At 36.7% G+C, this 22,152-nt stretch overlaps 1 protein-coding gene and 2 long non-coding RNA genes across 6 annotated transcripts; all 3 read right to left on the bottom strand.

Annotated features, from left to right (window-relative positions):
• Positions 1-97: 97 nt before the first annotated feature.
• On the bottom strand, positions 98-4,849 carry LOC121799636 (ubiquitin-like-specific protease ESD4). 2 transcript variants are annotated; one of them, XM_042199061.1, is made up of 9 exons: positions 3,787-4,846; positions 3,625-3,704; positions 3,453-3,546; positions 3,249-3,347; positions 2,965-3,057; positions 2,739-2,858; positions 1,609-1,712; positions 1,144-1,216; positions 98-748 (listed from the first exon to the last, which is right to left on the bottom strand). In XM_042199061.1, the coding sequence occupies exons 1-9, from the start codon at positions 4,576-4,578 to the stop codon at positions 686-688; spliced, it is 1,518 nt and encodes a 505-aa protein (XP_042054995.1). In that variant the 5' UTR covers positions 4,579-4,846; the 3' UTR covers positions 98-685. The 2 variants fall into 2 exon arrangements, with proteins under 2 accessions (XP_042054995.1, XP_042054996.1); XM_042199062.1 differs by lacking the exons at positions 98-748; positions 1,144-1,216 and having other exon boundaries at positions 1,609-1,724; positions 3,787-4,849.
• A 4,858-nt stretch (positions 4,850-9,707) lies between these two features.
• LOC121799634 lies at positions 9,708-13,465 on the bottom strand. Of its 2 annotated transcripts, none has more exons than XR_006050346.1 (4): positions 12,479-13,465; positions 11,395-11,482; positions 10,242-10,336; positions 9,708-9,921 (listed from the first exon to the last, which is right to left on the bottom strand). It is a non-coding gene; the product is annotated as an uncharacterized LOC121799634 (long non-coding RNA). The 2 variants fall into 2 exon arrangements; XR_006050345.1 differs by having other exon boundaries at positions 10,236-10,336; positions 12,479-13,464.
• Positions 13,466-15,473: 2,008 nt separating this feature from the next.
• Positions 15,474-18,547, bottom strand: LOC121799633. Of its 2 annotated transcripts, none has more exons than XR_006050344.1 (4): positions 18,244-18,547; positions 17,161-17,248; positions 16,008-16,102; positions 15,474-15,687 (listed from the first exon to the last, which is right to left on the bottom strand). It is a non-coding gene; the product is annotated as an uncharacterized LOC121799633 (long non-coding RNA). The 2 variants fall into 2 exon arrangements; XR_006050343.1 differs by having other exon boundaries at positions 16,002-16,102; positions 18,244-18,535.
• Positions 18,548-22,152: the final 3,605 nt, after the last annotated feature.

Below are 22,152 nucleotides of genomic sequence, written 5' to 3'. Positions count from 1 at the left end.
GCCTCTACTCAATACATTCCAATTAGCTGCATTTGTTTCCTCGTATTTTTGTATGTTAAAATATATCCACAACAAAAATAGTAAGCAACAAATAAAATTCAAGAATCTGGCAAGTCATGCAAATATACACGAAAAATCTCCATTATCCGCATCAATTTTTATCAAACATGGAGTTACATTTCCCGAGTAAAGAAAAACACTCAAACTAAGACATTTCAGAGACTTAGACCCACTCCCCCACACCCCCAGAAAAAAAAAATCTTATAGCTAAACTGCAAAATTACTATGAACACATCACATGATATAAAAACCGTGTCGAATCATCACTGGAAAAAAATTTAAAAAAGAATGAGTAGATCTCCTCGGACCAATTTGGGAATGGGCTATGGTTATGAACTTATAATCAGATGGACTTTTTATAATCAACCAGGTGACCATCAAGCTGTGTTGCTCAACACTTGTATCCATGTACAGTTTTCGGTGCTTTCGCTGAAGCTTACAAGCAAGTGTGATGAAAGAGGCTGGCAACTTCAGTAACTGCAGGGTCTGAATGTGCAATGTATGTGAACCCCATCTTTGTAATTTACAGAAAGCACATCTTACATTATGATCTCATCTAGCAATGATTTTCTGCCATGGAGCCATCAAAAGTGTAGTGTAGGCAGAACAGTCAGATCTCTGTTCATCAGTCTGCTCTCAATTTCAAAATCTCCTTCGCTGTCCTCTGCCTAAAATATGGCATATGATCCTATTGCCAAAAAAAACAATCAAATCAACCTCAGTTACGCTTAAAATTTGAAATATAGATATGCCATAATAAGGTGACTTGCAAGCGCTCTACTCATTCCTTGAGGAAAGTTCAATTTTGGAGGACACTAAGTACCCACACAAAAATTGAAGTGAACTGCTACACAGTGGCCAAGGAAAGGAAGGAAATGTGACGAATTTTATGTTGTTAATATGACTGATGAGAAAACACTTTTCAAAACAAGGGTAAATAATAATTAGCTCACTTCTTGAAAATGTATCTCGAGGAAAGCCCAATATACAGTACTATGTATGCCACTAGGCAGATGTCAGACAGACAAGTTGAAAAGCAGGCAAATATGGAGCTTCTTTTACAAGCTACACTGAAGTGTTTACCTGGCTAAAGCAAAGTCCAATATCCCTGCTATAGAAGTCGGCATATTTAATCATGAACACACCACAATCATACCTGTCCACAAGCAATTTATCATAATAATGAAAAAATATTACATTATTTATCAACTTAGTAAAAATTAATCTTGTTTTATTATATGTTGACAGAGCCACAAAGTTTTGGAAGTTTATACAGCAAAGCTTTTACCCTATTTCTACCGTACCTTCACCAATAGCATAACACCATGCAGAATATTGATGATGAAAAACAGAATAACAGATATCTGAGTATACTAATTGGTATGAGGGACAAGGGAGGACTACTTTTGACAGATAAGTTCAAGAATCGCTAGTTCAATTTCACGTTAGTTCAGTTATATCAATTTGTTCTCTTATATGCCAATATATTTTCAAGCTTTCACATTCACAAGCACAAAAACTAAAATACTCGGAAGTTTCACAAGTTACCCATTTAACTGCTCTGGAAGTTCTGTGACGAATTCTTTCTCCCATGAGTTAAGATCAATATCCTTTCCAGACTTGTCCTTCACCTCATCCACAAAATACTTGGCCTACATTTATAACTTCAAAAAGGGTCATGCCATAGTAAAAAAAAACTAGATAAACCAGAAAAAATTATGAACAAATCAATGCATTATGTAGCTTAAATGCCACGTAACATGGGATGCAATCCTCAGAGAGCAACCGAAGACTATAGCTCCAAAATGATGATGTAACATAAATAGATTATTTTTCCAGCAAATTGGATGGATACTGCTCCACTCTAAAAAGGGCTACTTTATAAATTACAATATTGTGATCTTACACATACAATTCCTCCTCTCCCCCACAGAAAAAAGAAAAATAGATTAGATGAGTCCTAACCTAAGTAAAGGAATGTGGGAGTGTGATGAATGAAATTAAGATTGCAATACTTCTTAATTATATATACAGTGAATAAAATTATATAGAAACGATTTTGCTAAAAAGTTAAACATAAATAATGAGAAAATACAGATATGCACAATAGCTTCCATGATACATATTCAATAGGTGCAACAACCAGAGTTCAATTTTACAACTCCCATTTATTTTCCACCTTTAATGCATCAATTAATTCATTTCCCCTTTCTCTCTCCTTCCAACTTCTTTCTTTCCTTATTTTCCCATAACTGCTACCCCCTTCGTCCCATTCAAGATGACCACCTTTCCTTTTTAGTTTGTCCCATTCAAGATGTCCACTTTCTATATTTGGAATTAAATCTCTCTATCATCTCCCCTCATTAAAATATTCAATTACTTTTTCAAACTACTTTATCACAAACAATTATTCCACCTAAAACTCCATGCCACTCAAGAATGTGGTCATCTTGGGTGGGACGGAGGGAGTACTTACAAACATCAAAGCTATATAGAGACAATGATAGAACAAAGCTTGCTAATTATATAGTACAAGAGAGCAAACAATATCCCACATATGCATGGATAATAGATCTAACACGAACTACAGACAGCTGAACTTGTAGATAAACGAAAATCAGCTATAAACTAAAATACAGAAACTAAGTTCAGCCAGCTTAACAAGGAAGTAAGCGTACCAGTGCATTCAGAACTTGATAATCACGACCTCCGAGCGAATCAAGGTACTGAAACTTTTCATCCTTTTTGTTGATAACTGCCAGACACCAATGGTTTCCTTTGTGGATAGGCACGAAAATCTAAGAAAATTAAGTAACAGCACCACAAATGAATTAATTCAAAGGGATAAGTAGAGACTTTGACAAATAAAAGCTTTTAATGAAATGAAAATTCCCAGAAACATACTTTGTCACACTCTAAAAGACTATATCCGAGCTTTCTCTGTGTAGTCCATCTTCGAACTGATTGAAAATTGTAGCCACCCCGCCCGTTACTAAGCTGAGAAAGCACCAAGTGACAATACAACGCTTTAGACAATTAGAAATAGAAGCGCACTTCTAAATGTTAGGGGCAGTAAGTGTAATCTTCTCGTATGAAGAGAAACTATAACGTGTATCAGGTATGTCAGGCTAACAATTTAATAAATGCGACATGGTGCTAAAGAATGGATCCATGAGCGATGAGCAAACCTTCTTGTAGAAGAAGGTATTAAAGAAATGGCACTTGAGAAACTTCTCTGGCGCCCTATTTTCCCTTTCTTTCAACAGCCCAAGATACACATTAATGACCTGCAATACAAGAATATATTTAACCACAGCCTCAGCCTCCACATGAAAGATTCCGTATCTCCACCTAATCTTATGAAATTCATGCAAAAAAATACAGAAAATCACTTCATCATTAAGCCATGCTCCGGGCCTCAAACACTGTAGTATTTCTCCAGAAATATCAATGCCTGAATTCGCATGAGTGGCCAAAACTTTTCTCCTGCAAATACCGAACAAAGATAAGATTTAGTAAAAAGCACATGAAAGACATCCAGTTCAATCGAAGAGGAATAACAACCTGTAGGAATTAGACAAGGCAAGAGAAACCTCATCCTTTTCATCATGAGTAAGAGGCACGAAGCACTCCTCAGTCACGTCCTACAAAAAAGTACAACCTAATTAAAACATATGACTAAAAATTCAATTGCACAAAGGATAGAACAGTAAAACCAAAGACCACCTTAATAGGCTCTTCTTTCTTTGGAGGCCGCAATAACTGCAACCCTTGAGCCCTCTTTTCTTGTAAATCTATATTAAAACTTATGTGGGCAAGCTTAGCATCGCTTTTCTTTATACTATCATACCATCTCTTATACAGTGGCACCTCCGAATCATCAGTCATTGGGTCCAACAACGACAATCCATAATTCTTCAAATCATCAACCTTTGCCGCATTGCTAACATCAGTGACCACAGAAGAATCTAAAGACCGCACTTCTTTCTCCACAACCCATTCTCCCCCCTTCCACCTTCTCTCCTGGGAATCCACAATCTCCACCTCTTCTATGCTAGAATCATTAGAGACAACATCAAAATCCTGGTCTTCGCTGCTATCAAGCTCAATCACCTCCTTCTCTTTCTGTTTCACTGGAGCGATATACCTGGTAGATCTCAATGCCGAATCCTTAAGTTTTTCAAAGTTTAAAAGCCGCGAGAGAAAACTAAATTTCCCCATTTTATCAGATGGGGATTCCCTAGAACCAGCAGCAGATACAGTATTCTTAAAAGAACTTCCAAATCTATGGTTAACTGGGGCGTGAACTTTCCTCGTAAACCCCAATTTCCTATCCGGATACTGCGCAATTCTGGCAGCAACCGAGTTCGCCGCCGCCGCACGATTAGTATCCACCGTAGTTTGACTCATAGAAGCTGAAAGCTTCGGTTTTTTTGAGATGTGGCCGTGCGATTGGTCAAACAAAAGGTTTTTGAAATAATCGTCTCCTCGCTTCCTGTTGCTGGTTAGAGCCCCCATTATCCAAGCTACTACTCCGGTGAAAACCCCAACCGTTGAATCATCGAAACGTTCGGTATTTTGCGGTAAAAACGGCGTGGGGCTTTTGAATTTGGAAAAAAGGTTATGCACGAGATGAGATTGATCGGAAAATTGTCGCGGATTTGAGGCGAATTAGGGTTTTTTGAGGGAGAGGTCGTTGACGAGCAACTAATTTCAAGAATTTGAGAGCAATCGACGAAGGATTAGGCTTATGGAAATAGCTGCGATTGCGAAAAGGGATTTGGAATTACAAAGGGAAAATCGGGTTTATGGGGGAGTTTACACTAAATATTACGTAAATGTACCCATTTTGTTATCTATTCCACAAATGGGAAAAACGCCAACCACATTGGCGTTTTTATTAGTAAATACGCCAACGTCATTGGCGTGTTTTAAGGTAAATACGCCAACGATGATGGCGTTTTATACTTGTGCCGTATTTTGGGTGTATGCTCTCGGATTGTAATTACGATTAAACACGCCAACTTGGTTGGCGTGTATAAATAAAAAAACGCATTTGTAAATGGCGTGTTTTCTTTGTTGAAACGCCGAACATATTGACGTTTTGTAAAAGACGCCAACCGGAGTGGCGTATTTACTTAATCATGAAAAACGCCATTCTGAGTGGCGTGTTTAATCAGACTGATATACCAGGCGTTCCTCCCCCAAATCGCGAAAACCTCACAACACACAGCCTTCGCGATTTCTCCAGCTGCGCGCCTTCTCTCCGTGATTTCGGCCTACATTCATCAATCGGTGCTATTCTCCCCCAAATTCATCTATTTTATTCGGTTAGTATGCTTACCTTTTACATAATTATAGTAATTGGTGGATAGCTAGGGTTTGTAATGGGTTGTGAATTGAGTAGAAATATTATGCATTTTGGATTGGTTGAATGATATTATTGTTGATTATTATGTTGGATTGTGTTGGGTTTAAGTTAATTTGTGTATAAATTTGATTATAAGCCTAAACCCTAGGGTTTTTATAGCTAAAAAATTGGGCAAATTGTTTTGATTTATGTGGGTTTTGGTTGATTAGTTTAGATTGTTAAATTTGTTTAGGTTAGGCAAAATTGAAATTGGTAGGTTGGGCGAATTGTTAATTGAAATTGTTAATTTTGTGTAGGTGAATTGGTTTATGATTTTGAATGTGCAATGTTGTGTAACTTGCTTATTTGATGTTGGTGTTCAATTTTGTGATATTGGATTAAATTGTATCTAATTATTGAAATGGTTTATGGTTGGTTATTGTTGAATTTGGTTTATGAAATTGGATTAAATGTTATGGTTGGTTATTGTTGAATTTGAATTATGTAGGTAAATTATGGCATCATCTTCAACCTCTCGTCGTCGGCTTGCATGTGGTCCTGCGGATCCATCTGTATTATATTTTCAGAGACAACACGTCTCTAAGAACATATGGGCAGGAGTTCCATCCGAAGATGTACGCTGCCGACGATTTGAAGGAAAAATTTGGGATGTTCCCATCCAGCAACATGTCTTGACAATAGTGGACCAGATGGGGTTTGGGGGTATGTTAAGGTGTGGTAAACCAAAAGAAATTGACCACCATCTTATCACAGCTCTGATTGAACGTTGGAGGCCAGAGACTCACACGTTTCACTTTCCAGTCGGTGAAGCGACTGTGACACTGGAAGACGTGGAGGTCTTATGGGGCCTGAAAATTGATGGAGAGGCTCTGACAACTTACATCCCCCCGACGGACGCGGGATATTGGACGGACAGGTGTATGGATTTTCTAGGATTCATACCGGAAGCATCCGAGTTGAAGGAAATGGCTTTTAAGCAGACGAGCTTATCGCGCCAATTGAGGATTGAGCTGTCTAATGACCACGAACACTACATATATGCTCAGCGGGCTCGTATCTATTGTCTGCTATTACTTGGTGGTCTGATGATCCCCAACGCCACCGGAAATAAAATTCCGTTCTTCTACCTACACTTTTTCATGGATATAGAACGGTGTTCTACATATAGCTGGGGTGGGGCGACGCTTGCTTGCTTGTACCACAATTTGTGTGAAGCGGTCGTTGGTCAGAGGACGGATGTAGGGGGAGCCTTAACTCTATTACAACTTTGGGCTTGGGAGAGAATCCCAAATATTAGACCGAGGATGCTAGATCCCGTGCATACAGACTATCTACCATGTGCAAGCGCGTAAGTTGTTCATTAATTGCGTTTTTAAACTTAATGTTCATCAATTTTCGTGTTCTTCGCTCATAATTTAAATTTTTTAGATGGAATGGCCCGGCGTCATATGTAAAAGCACCCGGACATTGTGTTGAAAATTTCCGAGATCAGTTCTCCATGATGCATCCTAATCAGGTACTTCATATATTTATAAAATGTTTTTGGTTTTTTGTTTTTTGTTTTTATGGAAATTATTTTGAAAAATTTGTATCACATGTAGTTTATTTGGAGGCCTTATCTCCACCGGGAGTTGCCGGAAAGTTGTGATGCCGGTCGTCCTATATGGATGTCGATCACAACGCTTATTTGTTGGAATCTGGCTGAGCCACACCTGCCACACCGAGTGTTGCGCCAATTCGGGATTGTCCAACCGTATATCCCGGATCTCCCCCGGTTCCACGGTTCTGATTTTTTGAAACAGGATCGCCGTGGAAAAGCTGGTCGGAATTGGGTTCAATGGCACGCCAATTATATACAGGAGTGGGACAACAGACACTTTACGATATGGACTGATCTGGAGGACAGTACTGAGCCTGTTGCAACGGAAGAATATATGAATTGGTTTCGCCAGATCACTGTGGTGTATTTAACCAAACCCGGCGTGCATGCTGAAGAGGGATTCCACGAAACCGCATCTTCTCATAACTTTACGGTACATTATTTATACTTAACTAAACCCTGATTACTTATTCAAATTCATATTATGATATGTACTTAACTTTGAAAAATTGTAGGTGGAGACGCTTCACAAAATACGTCACTATCTAAGTGGCCGAGCTGCGACAGGACATTTCTGTCCGGATATGGAAACCATTTCGAGGATGGTTGAAGAAGGACTGCAGATATCCGGGGAGCCTCAGCTGATGGACTACCCTCCTTCGCAGCGCTCTGCAATGGACGTGGACGTACCCATAAGGCAAAAGGCAAAACGACGAACCAAGCAGAAAACCGTCCGCGGAGAGTCGTCATCTCAGTTCGTACACGACTCCGATGACGATTTTGAGGACCCACCTCCACCGAGCTCTGCACTTCGAGGCCGTCATTCTATTAGCCATACCGGTGGTACCGGAGAAGATATTGGCCTCAGTGATGTCCCCGCTTCTCCACCGCGGTCGTCTGTGCAGGAGGATCTTGAGAACGCTGTTGTTCAAGATACTCCTCCCTCAAGGATCCCTAGATCTACATCTACTATTGGGAAGGGGATACGGCGTCTGTTTATGCGGAAACGTCGTGACGATTGAACTAATTTGAACTCTTGATATTACTGTAATTTGATATTGATGTTTTTTCATTTGATTTGAACTCATTGATTTTAAGTCTTTATGATTAAGTATTTGGATGTCTGAATTATTATTTCCTAGTAGAAATGAAAATGAAAACAGGCAAATAAAGAGATATTGGCGTTTTTGTGAATGTAAGTCTTTGTGAAAAACGCCAATGCTATTGGCGTTTTTAAGTTAGTTTATATTTTGCCCGTTTTTTCTACAACGAATGCGGACATTCTGAACAAACACGCCATTCCCGTTGGCGTTTTTAATAAGACGCCATTCCCGTTGGCGTGTTATTTAAAAACGCCAACGCTATTGGCGTTTTTAAGTTAGTTTATATTTTGCCCGTTTTGTCTACGACGAATGCGGACATTCTGAACAAACACGCCATTCCCGTTGGCGTTTTTAATAAGACGCCATTCCCGTTGGCGTGTTATTTAAAAACGCCAACGCCATTGGCGTTTTTAAGTTAGTTTTTTCGTTGCTCGTTTTTTCTACGCCGAAAGCGGACATTCTGAACAAACACGCCAGTCCCGTTGGCGTGTTTCAGTAATAACACGCCATTCACGTTGGCGTTTTAAAGTGAAAAGACGCCAATTAAGTAGGCGTCTCTTTAAACACGCCACTCACATCGGCGTGTCCTATAAAAAAACGCTCCCACAGTTAAGAGTTTTTAATCATTTCATCATTATTCAATATATAAGTACATACAAATATTACCCTATACATTAGTCCAAATCTTGCTAAATACAGAAATCCAATATTACACAATGCATACGTTCAATTGTCTCGCCTTTTCCGCGTAAAAAAGCTACGGATCCCCTTCCCGATTCTGGCGGTTGAGAGTCTAGACGGAGGAGTCTCTCGCACAACGACATTCTCTAAATCAACCCCAAAATATTCGTCTCGCACAGAAGACCGAGGTGGAGAATGTGGGACATCACTGAGACCGATGTGTTCGCCTGTACCACCAGTGTGGCTGACAGAGTGACGACCTCGAACTGCAGATCTTGGTGGAGGTGGAGGCATAAAATCGTGATCGACATCATCAGTGTGACTGACAGAATGACGACCTCGAACTGCATATCTTGGTGGAGGTGGAGGCAAAGAATCGTCAGCGGCATCATCTATCAACTGAGTATCCATCCTTGGTGGAGGTGGATGCAAAAAATCGTCAGCGGCATCATCTACCAACTGAGTATCCATCCTTGAATGAGCATTCGGGCAGTTGCGCCTGTCGTGACCTGGTTGACGGCAATGTTTACATCGGCGTCGGGCTCGTGGCTGGTCAGCTTCACGGACATCCATCTGATTAGGAATCCTAGTAGTACGGTATCGACCGCGACTTTTAGGCATTAACTGAGCTCGTGAACATTGCAAAGTCCATTCAGGCACGGCCCAATAATCTTGGTGTCTGGGTGGATTGAACACCGTAGAATATTGGTGTACCCAAACACTTGTGCGGTATACGGGATCAACAAGCGACAGCATGTTGTCGTTTCTAAAACGCGCAACTGCCGCTGCATGTGAACATGGAAGTCTCCACATCTGCTGTAACACCCCCTACCCGATCGGCGAACGGTCGAATAGGAAATGTCACAATTACGGTGCCATAAATTATGGTCAATTAAAAACCAAACTTAATTCATTAACCTATCAGCAAAAGTTCCAACACTATTTACAAACACAGCGGAAGCTATTGCAAATGTTCAAATACTATACATGCCACATCTAACATAAATGGACACAAACGCCGCAAGCAGTGATTAGTGACCCACCGTGGATGCAGTGCTGGCAAAGAAACGAAAGAAATATCCAAAGAAATCCCTGATCCAATTAACCTGTAGCACACTCAACACTTTAGCCACAATACTCTAACAACAATAATCATACAACTTAAATTTTTTAAATTCTTATTATTTTATTTATCAACCATTACCGCTTATATCATATTATTATTGTCTTATTAATTTCTAACATATATTGGGCAGCATCTCCTCTATGACCAACACATACCCAGAACCCAACAATAGGCAATATCAAACCCAGAATTTATCAACAGTCATCAGCATTCATATGAAGCATCTAATATTCCAAATGATATCCATACATTAACATAGACAAATCACAGACGTCATCATACGTATCAACATACCCGTACCAGTAGTCAAATCTCCGTCCACGACTTCAAATTTCCAAACTATGTCATCAGAGGGGTATAATAATACAAAACTTCACATATGTCATAAACTACATCTGCAAGTCAGATTTTCAATATTTATGACAAAACTCAACAGAACCATGTAACAGAATCCATTTTCACATATAAGATATTATCATATCAAATTTTAACAGATGTTTCACATAATCTCATATTATAACTCATATGTTGCCATACACATTGTCACATATATCATCACGAATATTTCGATCGACATTATCACATAATTTCACACATGGCCCCTTAATGTGCTTAGTGACATACTAGGGTACGCGGACCAGATCAGAATCAGAATCAGAATCAGATACAGACGAGGATTTTGTCCTCGAGAGGACTCCGCACTGACCACCCAATTAGGGTGCAGACAGATAATCAGACCATTCATTTCGGATGCAGACAGATAATCCCGGGAACAGACCACCCATAGGGTGTAGATCAGACAGATCAGATAACAGACGATCCTCGCTTCGGTTATCCAGAAGACGAGAGATCACGGATAATGCAGCGCTGCTGTCCTATGGCATGCCAATTGTACCCACAGAACACACTCAAGCACATGGCATAAGCACTTACAAGTATACTTTATCATCAACGATTTCCAACATAACAAATCCATACAGACAGATCAGACGTCATCACAGATCGATCAGACATATTTCAAATGTAAATCTTATTTGTATACATCTCACCATCTTTACAGTCACAATCATATTCTTCCATTTTCATACTTCATTATCAAATCATTCAATAATTCACCATATTCTCATGTTTTACTTCATAAGTCTTTTATCACATAATTACTCATAATCTACTAAAATAATAATACATCAACACAAACCGACAAATCAGACCTCATCACAGATAGATAGATCAGACATCATCACATTTAATCACATTTATTTCCTTCTCCTCAACGTATACTCTTTTCACATATTTCATTATCAAATCAATCAACAATCCATCATATTCTTATATTTCACTTCTTGAATATTTTATCACATAATTAATCATAAATTATTTAGACAATAAGTCACGTACTAATCACGGAAAAATACGCAAGAGAATTAGGCCATTTAAGTGTTGAGCATGCTACCTGGATGACGTTGTTTCCAAACCTTTCCATTCGACATTTCTTCTTTCGCCGATCCTTTTTCCTTTCATTTGCTAACATTTGGGTGTAGCTACCTCATAGAATTATAACACAAATTAATTTATCGAGAAATAATATTACTATAAGCTAAACTCTCCCCTTTTATCCTCATCTAATATCCTAGATGAAAGTAATTCCATGATCTAGCAATTTACTTTTAATATATCCACTACATTAGACTGTTTTCTCGTTAATGTTATGTAATCATTTAAAAGGCTTTAGAGGCGTAACTTAGTATTTCCAAATACCCTTGGAAGTCTAGTTTACAAAGCAATAAGATTCCTAATGGGTCGAGAGATATTCTCCTTTCACCACAGACTACCAAAATCGAGCAGTTTATGGCAATAGTTTCTACACAATTTTTATAAATAGTATTTGTATTTTCTAATTAATCACAAAATTCAGAGAATAACTAAACACCTTATAGTTAATTTAGAAATTATGCAATCAAGTTTCCATCCACCTTAAATTCCCTGAATATTTCGGATAACACATACCAAAATATGCCAGTGTACCAGAATTTTGACAGTTTGTAGCTGTATTGTTATAAAAATTTATACTTATAGTAAGTGAACTCCGAAATTTACAAAACAATTCAGAGAACCTCTAGACTCATTATAGTTATTTTCAAAATTGATAAATCAAACTTTTCACAGTCCTAAATATTCAAAACAATTCAGAATATGGGGCTGAAAAACAGAGGAGTTAATCTGACTCATACTTTTGTATCAAATTCTATTTCCATTTATGTTTAATCATCCCATTAACCATAAATCAACAATCATTTACTCTATATAACATCAAATGCTCAAGATTCAATAATAAATAATTTTCGGTCATCTCAAGATATAATTAAAACCCCCTTAAAACATGCATATCTATCATCCTAATATCACATATAAATCAATATGACAAACATTAATTTCATGCATGGTTATTCCCAAAATTTTCGTAAATCATATAATATTTAAACTCAATATTTCTTGCATCTTTAAGTTGTAGAAATAGCATAAAATACAAGGTTTACCTTAACTTTATCATTTACACTTGATTTTCCTTTAATTCTTTTCAAGACATGATCAAGAATGGAAGAGAAAATTTTCTTGTATTTCAAAGAGGGAGAGAGCCGAGAGTTTTCAAGTAGAAGGAAGATGAATAATATTATTTGTAGTTTATATAAGTCTAAAATTCATTATTAAATTTTATGGAAGATAAGGTGTACAAGTGGCACCATTCTAATTAATTAACCAAGTCTAGAATTTTCTTCATATTTCCTCCACTTGATGGACGTGTAATACCAATTACATATCTGAAATAATTAATCATTTTACTTTTTACAAGATTTGGTGTATTTTTTATATGATATGACCATTTTGCCCTCCTGTCGCGTTTTCTATACGAGCACCGATTTAATTCTAATTTCTTGCTCAATCTTACTCACATTATACTTATTTTGATCTCTAGATTCCATATAAATTATCTTCCAATGGAAATTCCTAATATTTCTCGGCAAATTCGCCGAAAAACCCTAATCGGTGACTTTTCTAAAAAAAACGTACTAAAACTCATTAAAACTCAATTCTTTGCTCACGTATCCTTTCTAACACTTATTATGACTTATATTTCGGTATCCCATGATTTATTGAATTATCAGAATTTATTTTGTTATTTATTTCAATTTATTCGCCGAAAACCCTAATTTCGGCGATTTACAGCACCGGAAATTCACTTTTCCGTCTAAGGTGGGTTTTGGGGCATTACAACTCATCCCCCCTAAATAGAATTTCGTCCTCGAAATTCCATCAGATTTTCTTACTCCTGAAGCGCCATGGTTTCTCTTATGTCATTTCATGGCATTACGTCATTTCCTATTTGTAGCGTATCCTCATTTTCCGCATCAAGCCACAAAATCATACTTCAAATCACATAATCCACCTTTCACATATAATGTCACATAAGTTCATATTTCACCCTAATATATCATATTAAGATTATTAGTTCCATCATGTCACAGATTCAAAATATACATAAGCATACTTATCAAATTATATCGCATACTTCTTTACATTTTATTATCTGACAGATTTCAGCATAAGTTCCAATGTGAAATCCATAGCTCATATTTCAATAATCATTCATCAAATAGCATATAAAATCACATAATCAACATTTTCACATTCAGATTCCCCATTCGCATTCACGTGACAATGCTACCATTTTTATTACTCATTTATCCCCTACACCATTCTAGTTCATTTTTAACTTATTCATGTTGTCCTCTTATATCATATCAATTTACATACCCTTTTATCATACTACATACTTCCACCTTGATTCATCACATATTGGATATTGTTTCTATTACAGTCATCATCTCTTGTTATTATAATTCCGTAGTTAATTTATTCCATTAGTTTCTAACAAAAATTGGGCAACCTTTCCCCTAAAAATGGAGCATGCCCAAAAACCAACAATATTCAAATTCAAAGGCAAAGCATCCAAATAAATTAATCATCCACAGCAACATTGTAATATCTCCCAAATAATCAACACAATTCGCAATAATGTCAAATATCACATTCATTTTCGAATTCCATCATATATTGGTCATCAATACATTTCACATTCTTTTAAACACGCATATGATTCCCTGGATTCCATAATTTCAAGCATAGTACCATTTTTCCTCATATAGTTCAATTTCAAACTCATATATTTATTTCATTTACAACTCACATTTTTAGACATATCATTTCATATATATTATAGCTCACTTAGAGCACCCATTTTAATTTTCCATTTCATATCTAAATCTTCATTTAAATTTCCATAATCACTTAGCTCGTCTTCGAGTGCACACAGTTCTTACGGAGTTAACATTCTAATCTTACCACATTTTGTATCACATATCTTATATCATGTACAGTTACTTAGCTTATATCTCTATCACATCACATCATATTTCATATTGCCCGATTCCGAGTACTCATATAATCCATATAGATTTCATACTTCCATTCACGTCACATATTCATACACTTCATTTTCACGTACGCATAGCTCATTTAGAGCACACATATTTATCCATATCAGGTATCGATCAATTCACATGTTCACATTCAGATAGCCCGCTTTCGTCGTATAAAACTTAACATCATATATCCATACGATTTATTAAAATCAAATACGAAGGATATATCCCATTCTTATCCATAACCAACACATTTACAGATCACAGAACACATATGTTATCCGTAGGCTAATACACATTATCACATATTTTCACTTATTTGCCTAAGTGTGCTTAACGATAAACACGGGTATACGTACAAAGAAAAAATGCACCCGCATGGGGTCAATCAAATCCTCCCATCACACCAATCGTCACATCATATTATTTCCTCCCATCACACCATATATTGTAGAGAATGACACTATGTATCATATATCATAAATAATTTCTATACCCGATGTTAACGCATAAACAAGGGCACAACACTTATATGACCATATTAATTTATTATCCACATCACTGTCATGTTCACATATATCAAAATCAGATCTCAAATCATAATTAGCAAATAATTTACTTACTAATCATTTTATACTTTACACTCTTTTAGCTGACATCATATTTATTTATTTATTTTTAGTTTGTTTTTTTGTCCGACAATGACACTATCGAGATTCGAGTTATGTGGGGTGGCCAGTCCCATATAACCAAATTTCTCGGTCACACGGGAATTCTTGTCCCGTACTTTGATAAACTTTAGACTTTATACTTTATCAAATAATCGTTTGACAAACTTCTATATTGGCATACTGTAGCCACTGCATCAGGTCACTGATATCGAATACGACTCGACACCCTATGTGGCATGTTACTAAACACACTTCAAACCCACCAAGAGCCTAGGAACACCTAAACCTAGGCTCTGATACCAACTTGTAACACCCCCTACCCGATCGGCGAACGGTCGAATAGGAAATGTCACAATTACGGTGCCATAAATTATGGTCAATTAAAAACCAAACTTAATTCATTAACCTATCAGCAAAAGTTCCAACACTATTTACAAACACAGCGGAAGCTATTGCAAATGTTCAAATACTATACATGCCACATCTAACATAAATGGACACAAACGCCGCAAGCAGTGATTAGTGACCCACCGTGGATGCAGTGCTGGCAAAGAAACGAAAGAAATATCCAAAGAAATCCCTGATCCAATTAACCTGTAGCACACTCAACACTTTAGCCACAATACTCTAACAACAATAATCATACAACTTAAATTTTTTAAATTCTTATTATTTTATTTATCAACCATTACCGCTTATATCATATTATTATTGTCTTATTAATTTCTAACATATATTGGGCAGCATCTCCTCTATGACCAACACATACCCAGAACCCAACAATAGGCAATATCAAACCCAGAATTTATCAACAGTCATCAGCATTCATATGAAGCATCTAATATTCCAAATGATATCCATACATTAACATAGACAAATCACAGACGTCATCATACGTATCAACATACCCGTACCAGTAGTCAAATCTCCGTCCACGACTTCAAATTTCCAAACTATGTCATCAGAGGGGTATAATAATACAAAACTTCACATATGTCATAAACTACATCTGCAAGTCAGATTTTCAATATTTATGACAAAACTCAACAGAACCATGTAACAGAATCCATTTTCACATATAAGATATTATCATATCAAATTTTAACAGATGTTTCACATAATCTCATATTATAACTCATATGTTGCCATACACATTGTCACATATATCATCACGAATATTTCGATCGACATTATCACATAATTTCACACATGGCCCCTTAATGTGCTTAGTGACATACTAGGGTACGCGGACCAGATCAGAATCAGAATCAGAATCAGATACAGACGAGGATTTTGTCCTCGAGAGGACTCCGCACTGACCACCCAATTAGGGTGCAGACAGATAATCAGACCATTCATTTCGGATGCAGACAGATAATCCCGGGAACAGACCACCCATAGGGTGTAGATCAGACAGATCAGATAACAGACGATCCTCGCTTCGGTTATCCAGAAGACGAGAGATCACGGATAATGCAGCGCTGCTGTCCTATGGCATGCCAATTGTACCCACAGAACACACTCAAGCACATGGCATAAGCACTTACAAGTATACTTTATCATCAACGATTTCCAACATAACAAATCCATACAGACAGATCAGACGTCATCACAGATCGATCAGACATATTTCAAATGTAAATCTTATTTGTATACATCTCACCATCTTTACAGTCACAATCATATTCTTCCATTTTCATACTTCATTATCAAATCATTCAATAATTCACCATATTCTCATGTTTTACTTCATAAGTCTTTTATCACATAATTACTCATAATCTACTAAAATAATAATACATCAACACAAACCGACAAATCAGACCTCATCACAGATAGATAGATCAGACATCATCACATTTAATCACATTTATTTCCTTCTCCTCAACGTATACTCTTTTCACATATTTCATTATCAAATCAATCAACAATCCATCATATTCTTATATTTCACTTCTTGAATATTTTATCACATAATTAATCATAAATTATTTAGACAATAAGTCACGTACTAATCACGGAAAAATACGCAAGAGAATTAGGCCATTTAAGTGTTGAGCATGCTACCTGGATGACGTTGTTTCCAAACCTTTCCATTCGACATTTCTTCTTTCGCCGATCCTTTTTCCTTTCATTTGCTAACATTTGGGTGTAGCTACCTCATAGAATTATAACACAAATTAATTTATCGAGAAATAATATTACTATAAGCTAAACTCTCCCCTTTTATCCTCATCTAATATCCTAGATGAAAGTAATTCCATGATCTAGCAATTTACTTTTAATATATCCACTACATTAGACTGTTTTCTCGTTAATGTTATGTAATCATTTAAAAGGCTTTAGAGGCGTAACTTAGTATTTCCAAATACCCTTGGAAGTCTAGTTTACAAAGCAATAAGATTCCTAATGGGTCGAGAGATATTCTCCTTTCACCACAGACTACCAAAATCGAGCAGTTTATGGCAATAGTTTCTACACAATTTTTATAAATAGTATTTGTATTTTCTAATTAATCACAAAATTCAGAGAATAACTAAACACCTTATAGTTAATTTAGAAATTATGCAATCAAGTTTCCATCCACCTTAAATTCCCTGAATATTTCGGATAACACATACCAAAATATGCCAGTGTACCAGAATTTTGACAGTTTGTAGCTGTATTGTTATAAAATTTATACTTATAGTAAGTGAACTCCGAAATTTACAAAACAATTCAGAGAACCTCTAGACTCATTATAGTTATTTTCAAAATTGATAAATCAAACTTTTCACAGTCCTAAATATTCAAAACAATTCAGAATATGGGGCTGAAAAACAGAGGAGTTAATCTGACTCATACTTTTGTATCAAATTCTATTTCCATTTATGTTTAATCATCCCATTAACCATAAATCAACAATCATTTACTCTATATAACATCAAATGCTCAAGATTCAATAATAAATAATTTTCGGTCATCTCAAGATATAATTAAAACCCCCTTAAAACATGCATATCTATCATCCTAATATCACATATAAATCAATATGACAAACATTAATTTCATGCATGGTTATTCCCAAAATTTTCGTAAATCATATAATATTTAAACTCAATATTTCTTGCATCTTTAAGTTGTAGAAATAGCATAAAATACAAGGTTTACCTTAACTTTATCATTTACACTTGATTTTCCTTTAATTCTTTTCAAGACATGATCAAGAATGGAAGAGAAAATTTTCTTGTATTTCAAAGAGGGAGAGAGCCGAGAGTTTTCAAGTAGAAGGAAGATGAATAATATTATTTGTAGTTTATATAAGTCTAAAATTCATTATTAAATTTTATGGAAGATAAGGTGTACAAGTGGCACCATTCTAATTAATTAACCAAGTCTAGAATTTTCTTCATATTTCCTCCACTTGATGGACGTGTAATACCAATTACATATCTGAAATAATTAATCATTTTACTTTTTACAAGATTTGGTGTATTTTTTATATGATATGACCATTTTGCCCTCCTGTCGCGTTTTCTATACGAGCACCGATTTAATTCTAATTTCTTGCTCAATCTTACTCACATTATACTTATTTTGATCTCTAGATTCCATATAAATTATCTTCCAATGGAAATTCCTAATATTTCTCGGCAAATTCGCCGAAAAACCCTAATCGGTGACTTTTCTAAAAAAAACGTACTAAAACTCATTAAAACTCAATTCTTTGCTCACGTATCCTTTCTAACACTTATTATGACTTATATTTCGGTATCCCATGATTTATTGAATTATCAGAATTTATTTTGTTATTTATTTCAATTTATTCGCCGAAAACCCTAATTTCGGCGATTTACAGCACCGGAAATTCACTTTTCCGTCTAAGGTGGGTTTTGGGGCATTACATCTGCCACTTTTGACATTTGCAGTGCGAGTCCAAGTACTTTACCTTCCACTTATTAGCGCCCTTTCCACCAATTCGACGCTTTGTTCGAACCACATAATGCCCTGCAATTGTGTTGGGTGCTCTCACATTATGCAATTGACCTTTTGCATCATTTTTGCACACCTTTTCATGCGCCCACGGGGTAAGTGGTGTGGCACACTGTGTTGATGCAATTGACCGGTCATTGAACCATTCTATTGTCCTCCAGAATATCATATCAATGCAAGCTTTAATTGGGAGTTGTCTTGCGCCTCTCAACACATTGTTGTAAGATTCCACCATATTAGTGGAAACCTCACCCCATCTTTTGTGTTTGTCATACGCCAGATTCCATTTTTCTAACTCCACGGCATCAAGGTACTGCAAAGCCTCGTTGTTGACGTTTCGAAGTAAACGACGTCTGATCTTAAACTTGCGCTTCTTGGTAGCAATACCAATTTTCCAAACAAGTCTTTTGACCATGATACCTTTGTGATTCTGCAAAACATTCTTTCTAACATGTACCAAGCAAAATCTGTGATGACCCACATTGGGTTCTTCTTTCCATATGGGAGAATTCATTGCATCTATGATTCCCACATGCCTATCAGATATGACACATATTTCATGCTTTGCTACATGAAGTCTAATGCGTTCCATAAACCAATTCCAACTTTCTTTGGTTTCCTCATCAACAATGGCATATGCAACAGGCAAACATTTCTTATTAGCATCAAATCCAACGGCAATAAGAATTTTACCTCGACATCGTCCACGTAGATGAGTTCCATCAACCGTTAAAACTGGTTTGCATAGTTGAAAAGCCTCCACAGCTGGTCCAAAAGCCCAGAATACGTACTTGAATACCTTGTTCATACCATTGCTTAATATGTCATCGTGCATCCATTCCACAATTGTGCCAGGATTTTGTCTTTGCACTTCATTCAAATAAGCTGGTAAAACTTTGAACGACCACTCCCATCCACCGTATACAAGCTCAATCGCTGTCCTCCGAGCATACCATGCTTTCTTGTAACTAACTTTGACATGAAATCTATTTTCAATATCCGCCACAATTGCTTTTACCTTGTAGCAAGGATCGTTTTCTATCTGATGGCGAACACTCAACGCTATCATACCCGACGAAAGATTAGCGTGGCCATTATAGTTACGATCCCCCATGCAAGTATGAGCAGTGCTGAACACTCTAATTTGCCAGTGTTCATCATGCTTCCTCAGTGTTGCTCGGCACTCCCACAAACATGGCGGTAAGGACTTATCTTTCGGATTTCCCTGTGGCCACTTACAAACTGCATGCCATCTCTTTCCTTTACTTTCAACAACTGTATATTGTCGGATTTTTTCCAAATGCCAATGAGTCACAGCTGCCTTCAATTCCAACTTCGTTCTAAATTTAGTATGCAAACCGACATTGGTAGGATCCTTTTCACTCCAATAATGCACACTGGGATCATCACGCTCAAAGTTTTTGGGATCAAAACTATCATATGGACCTGGTAAGGTGCGAAAGTAGTTGATTCCAGGCTGTGGGAACTGTGGAACTACTCTTCCTCCAACTGCCCTTCCACCAACTGATGTTTCTCCAACTGCTGTTTCTCCAAGTGGAATGGATGGTCTTGAAGCAACAAATTGTTCATCATCCGACGGATCACCATCTGAGTCTGTACTAACCGTGTCGGAATCTTCAGAATTATAAGGTGATTGTGGATCAAGAAAGTCGGCTTTATCAGGACCTATTATGTCCTCCACCACATCACAATTGTCACGATCCCCTAAATGCACGCCTCCAGCTTCAAAATCTTGTGTTGCAGCTAAATATGGTTCTTCGGCTCTCGTAGACGTACCAACATCAAAATCTTGTGTTGCAGCAAAATATGGTTCTTGGGCTCTCGTTGACGTACCAGCATCATAACTTATGACATGATGACTATGATGTTGAGTAATTGCCGAATACTCAACATATAATCAATTACACCTCCAATAACCATACTCTCACTAAACATTAGTTGCATGCATACTTCTTCTAGTTGAACACCTATAAACGTGACTCCGGATCCAAAGCATATAGTACGTTTCCATATTATTTGAATATTGTTTTCATATATGCTTATCCCCATCCTTTCACAAATTTTTTCCACAAGGTCATCGTACGAAATTGTTTCATCCAACATAATGAATCCTTTAGCAAAAGGAGGATCATACGAAATAACTGCTCCGGGAATTATCTTTCCACCCCAATATAAATTGACACACCACGTCATACTATCTGCAATAATGTAAAACACAAATAAATATGTATTATTTTTACATTCATCATTATGTAGAGTCAGCCAAAAAATTGACAAAATAATTCTATTAAATACACTACAATATGTATTATCATAACAATCCATAAAATATACTATAACATATAATAGCATAACAATTGGTCAAAATATTTCCATTAAAATATATACTATCATAATAATCCATCAAAATATTAGTGTACCCATAATAATTGGTCAAACTATTATATTAATTACACTACAATATATATTATCACAACAATCAATCAAATATTGGAAGACTAATGTTTAGAAGAATGAGTCTAAAATTTGATATACTAACCGATTAGAAGGACTAATGGTTGAAAGAATTAGCCAAATTCAAAATATCCACGCTTAAATCCACCACCGGGTCGACCCGAGCGAAAGGTTTTTATGCGTTTGGGAAGGGTTTTCGCGTTTTGGGGAGGGAAAGTGTTTAGGGTCGCGATGTTGGGGGAGATCTGATAAGGATATGGTTCAACAGAAACACGCCGCTCAAATTGGCGTTTTTAAGCATAACACGCCAACCTCAGTGGCGTTTTTATTAATTAAACACGCCAACTACATTGGCGTTTTACCTTAAAACACGCCAACTTCATTGGCGTTTTTTCCCGCCGCTGTATTTGGCGAAAATACACCTCCAATACGACGCGAAGATAAACGCCAATGAGGTTGGCATTTTTACTAATAGAAACGCCAATGTGGTTGGCGTTTTTCCCATTTTTGGAATAGATAACAAAATGGGTACATTTACGTAATCTTTAGTGTAAAGTGCCCCATAAACCCGATTTTCCCAATTACAAACGTGAGTGTTAATTTCTCTGAGAA

The sequence above is a fragment of the Salvia splendens genome, chromosome 4 (assembly GCF_004379255.2).
Source record: "Salvia splendens isolate huo1 chromosome 4, SspV2, whole genome shotgun sequence".
In the NCBI taxonomy this organism is placed as follows: domain Eukaryota; kingdom Viridiplantae; phylum Streptophyta; class Magnoliopsida; order Lamiales; family Lamiaceae; genus Salvia; species Salvia splendens.
The sequence above is the reverse complement of the archived record's forward strand: the minus strand, read 5'-3'. Positions and strand labels throughout refer to the sequence as shown.

Excerpts from the sequence above, each read along its gene's own strand:
- LOC121799636 (XM_042199061.1), bottom strand. The coding sequence starts at position 4,578 with ATGGGGGCTCTAACCAGCAACAGGAAGCGAGGAGACGATTATTTCAAA. Across the intron at positions 3,705-3,786 it reads AGAAAGAAGAGCCTATTAAG|GACGTGACTGAGGAGTGCTT; the intron begins GTGGTCTTTGGT and ends ACTTTTTTGTAG. Across the intron at positions 749-1,143 it reads TTGGACTTTGCTTTAGCCAG|GATCATATGCCATATTTTAG; the intron begins GTAAACACTTCA and ends TTTTGGCAATAG.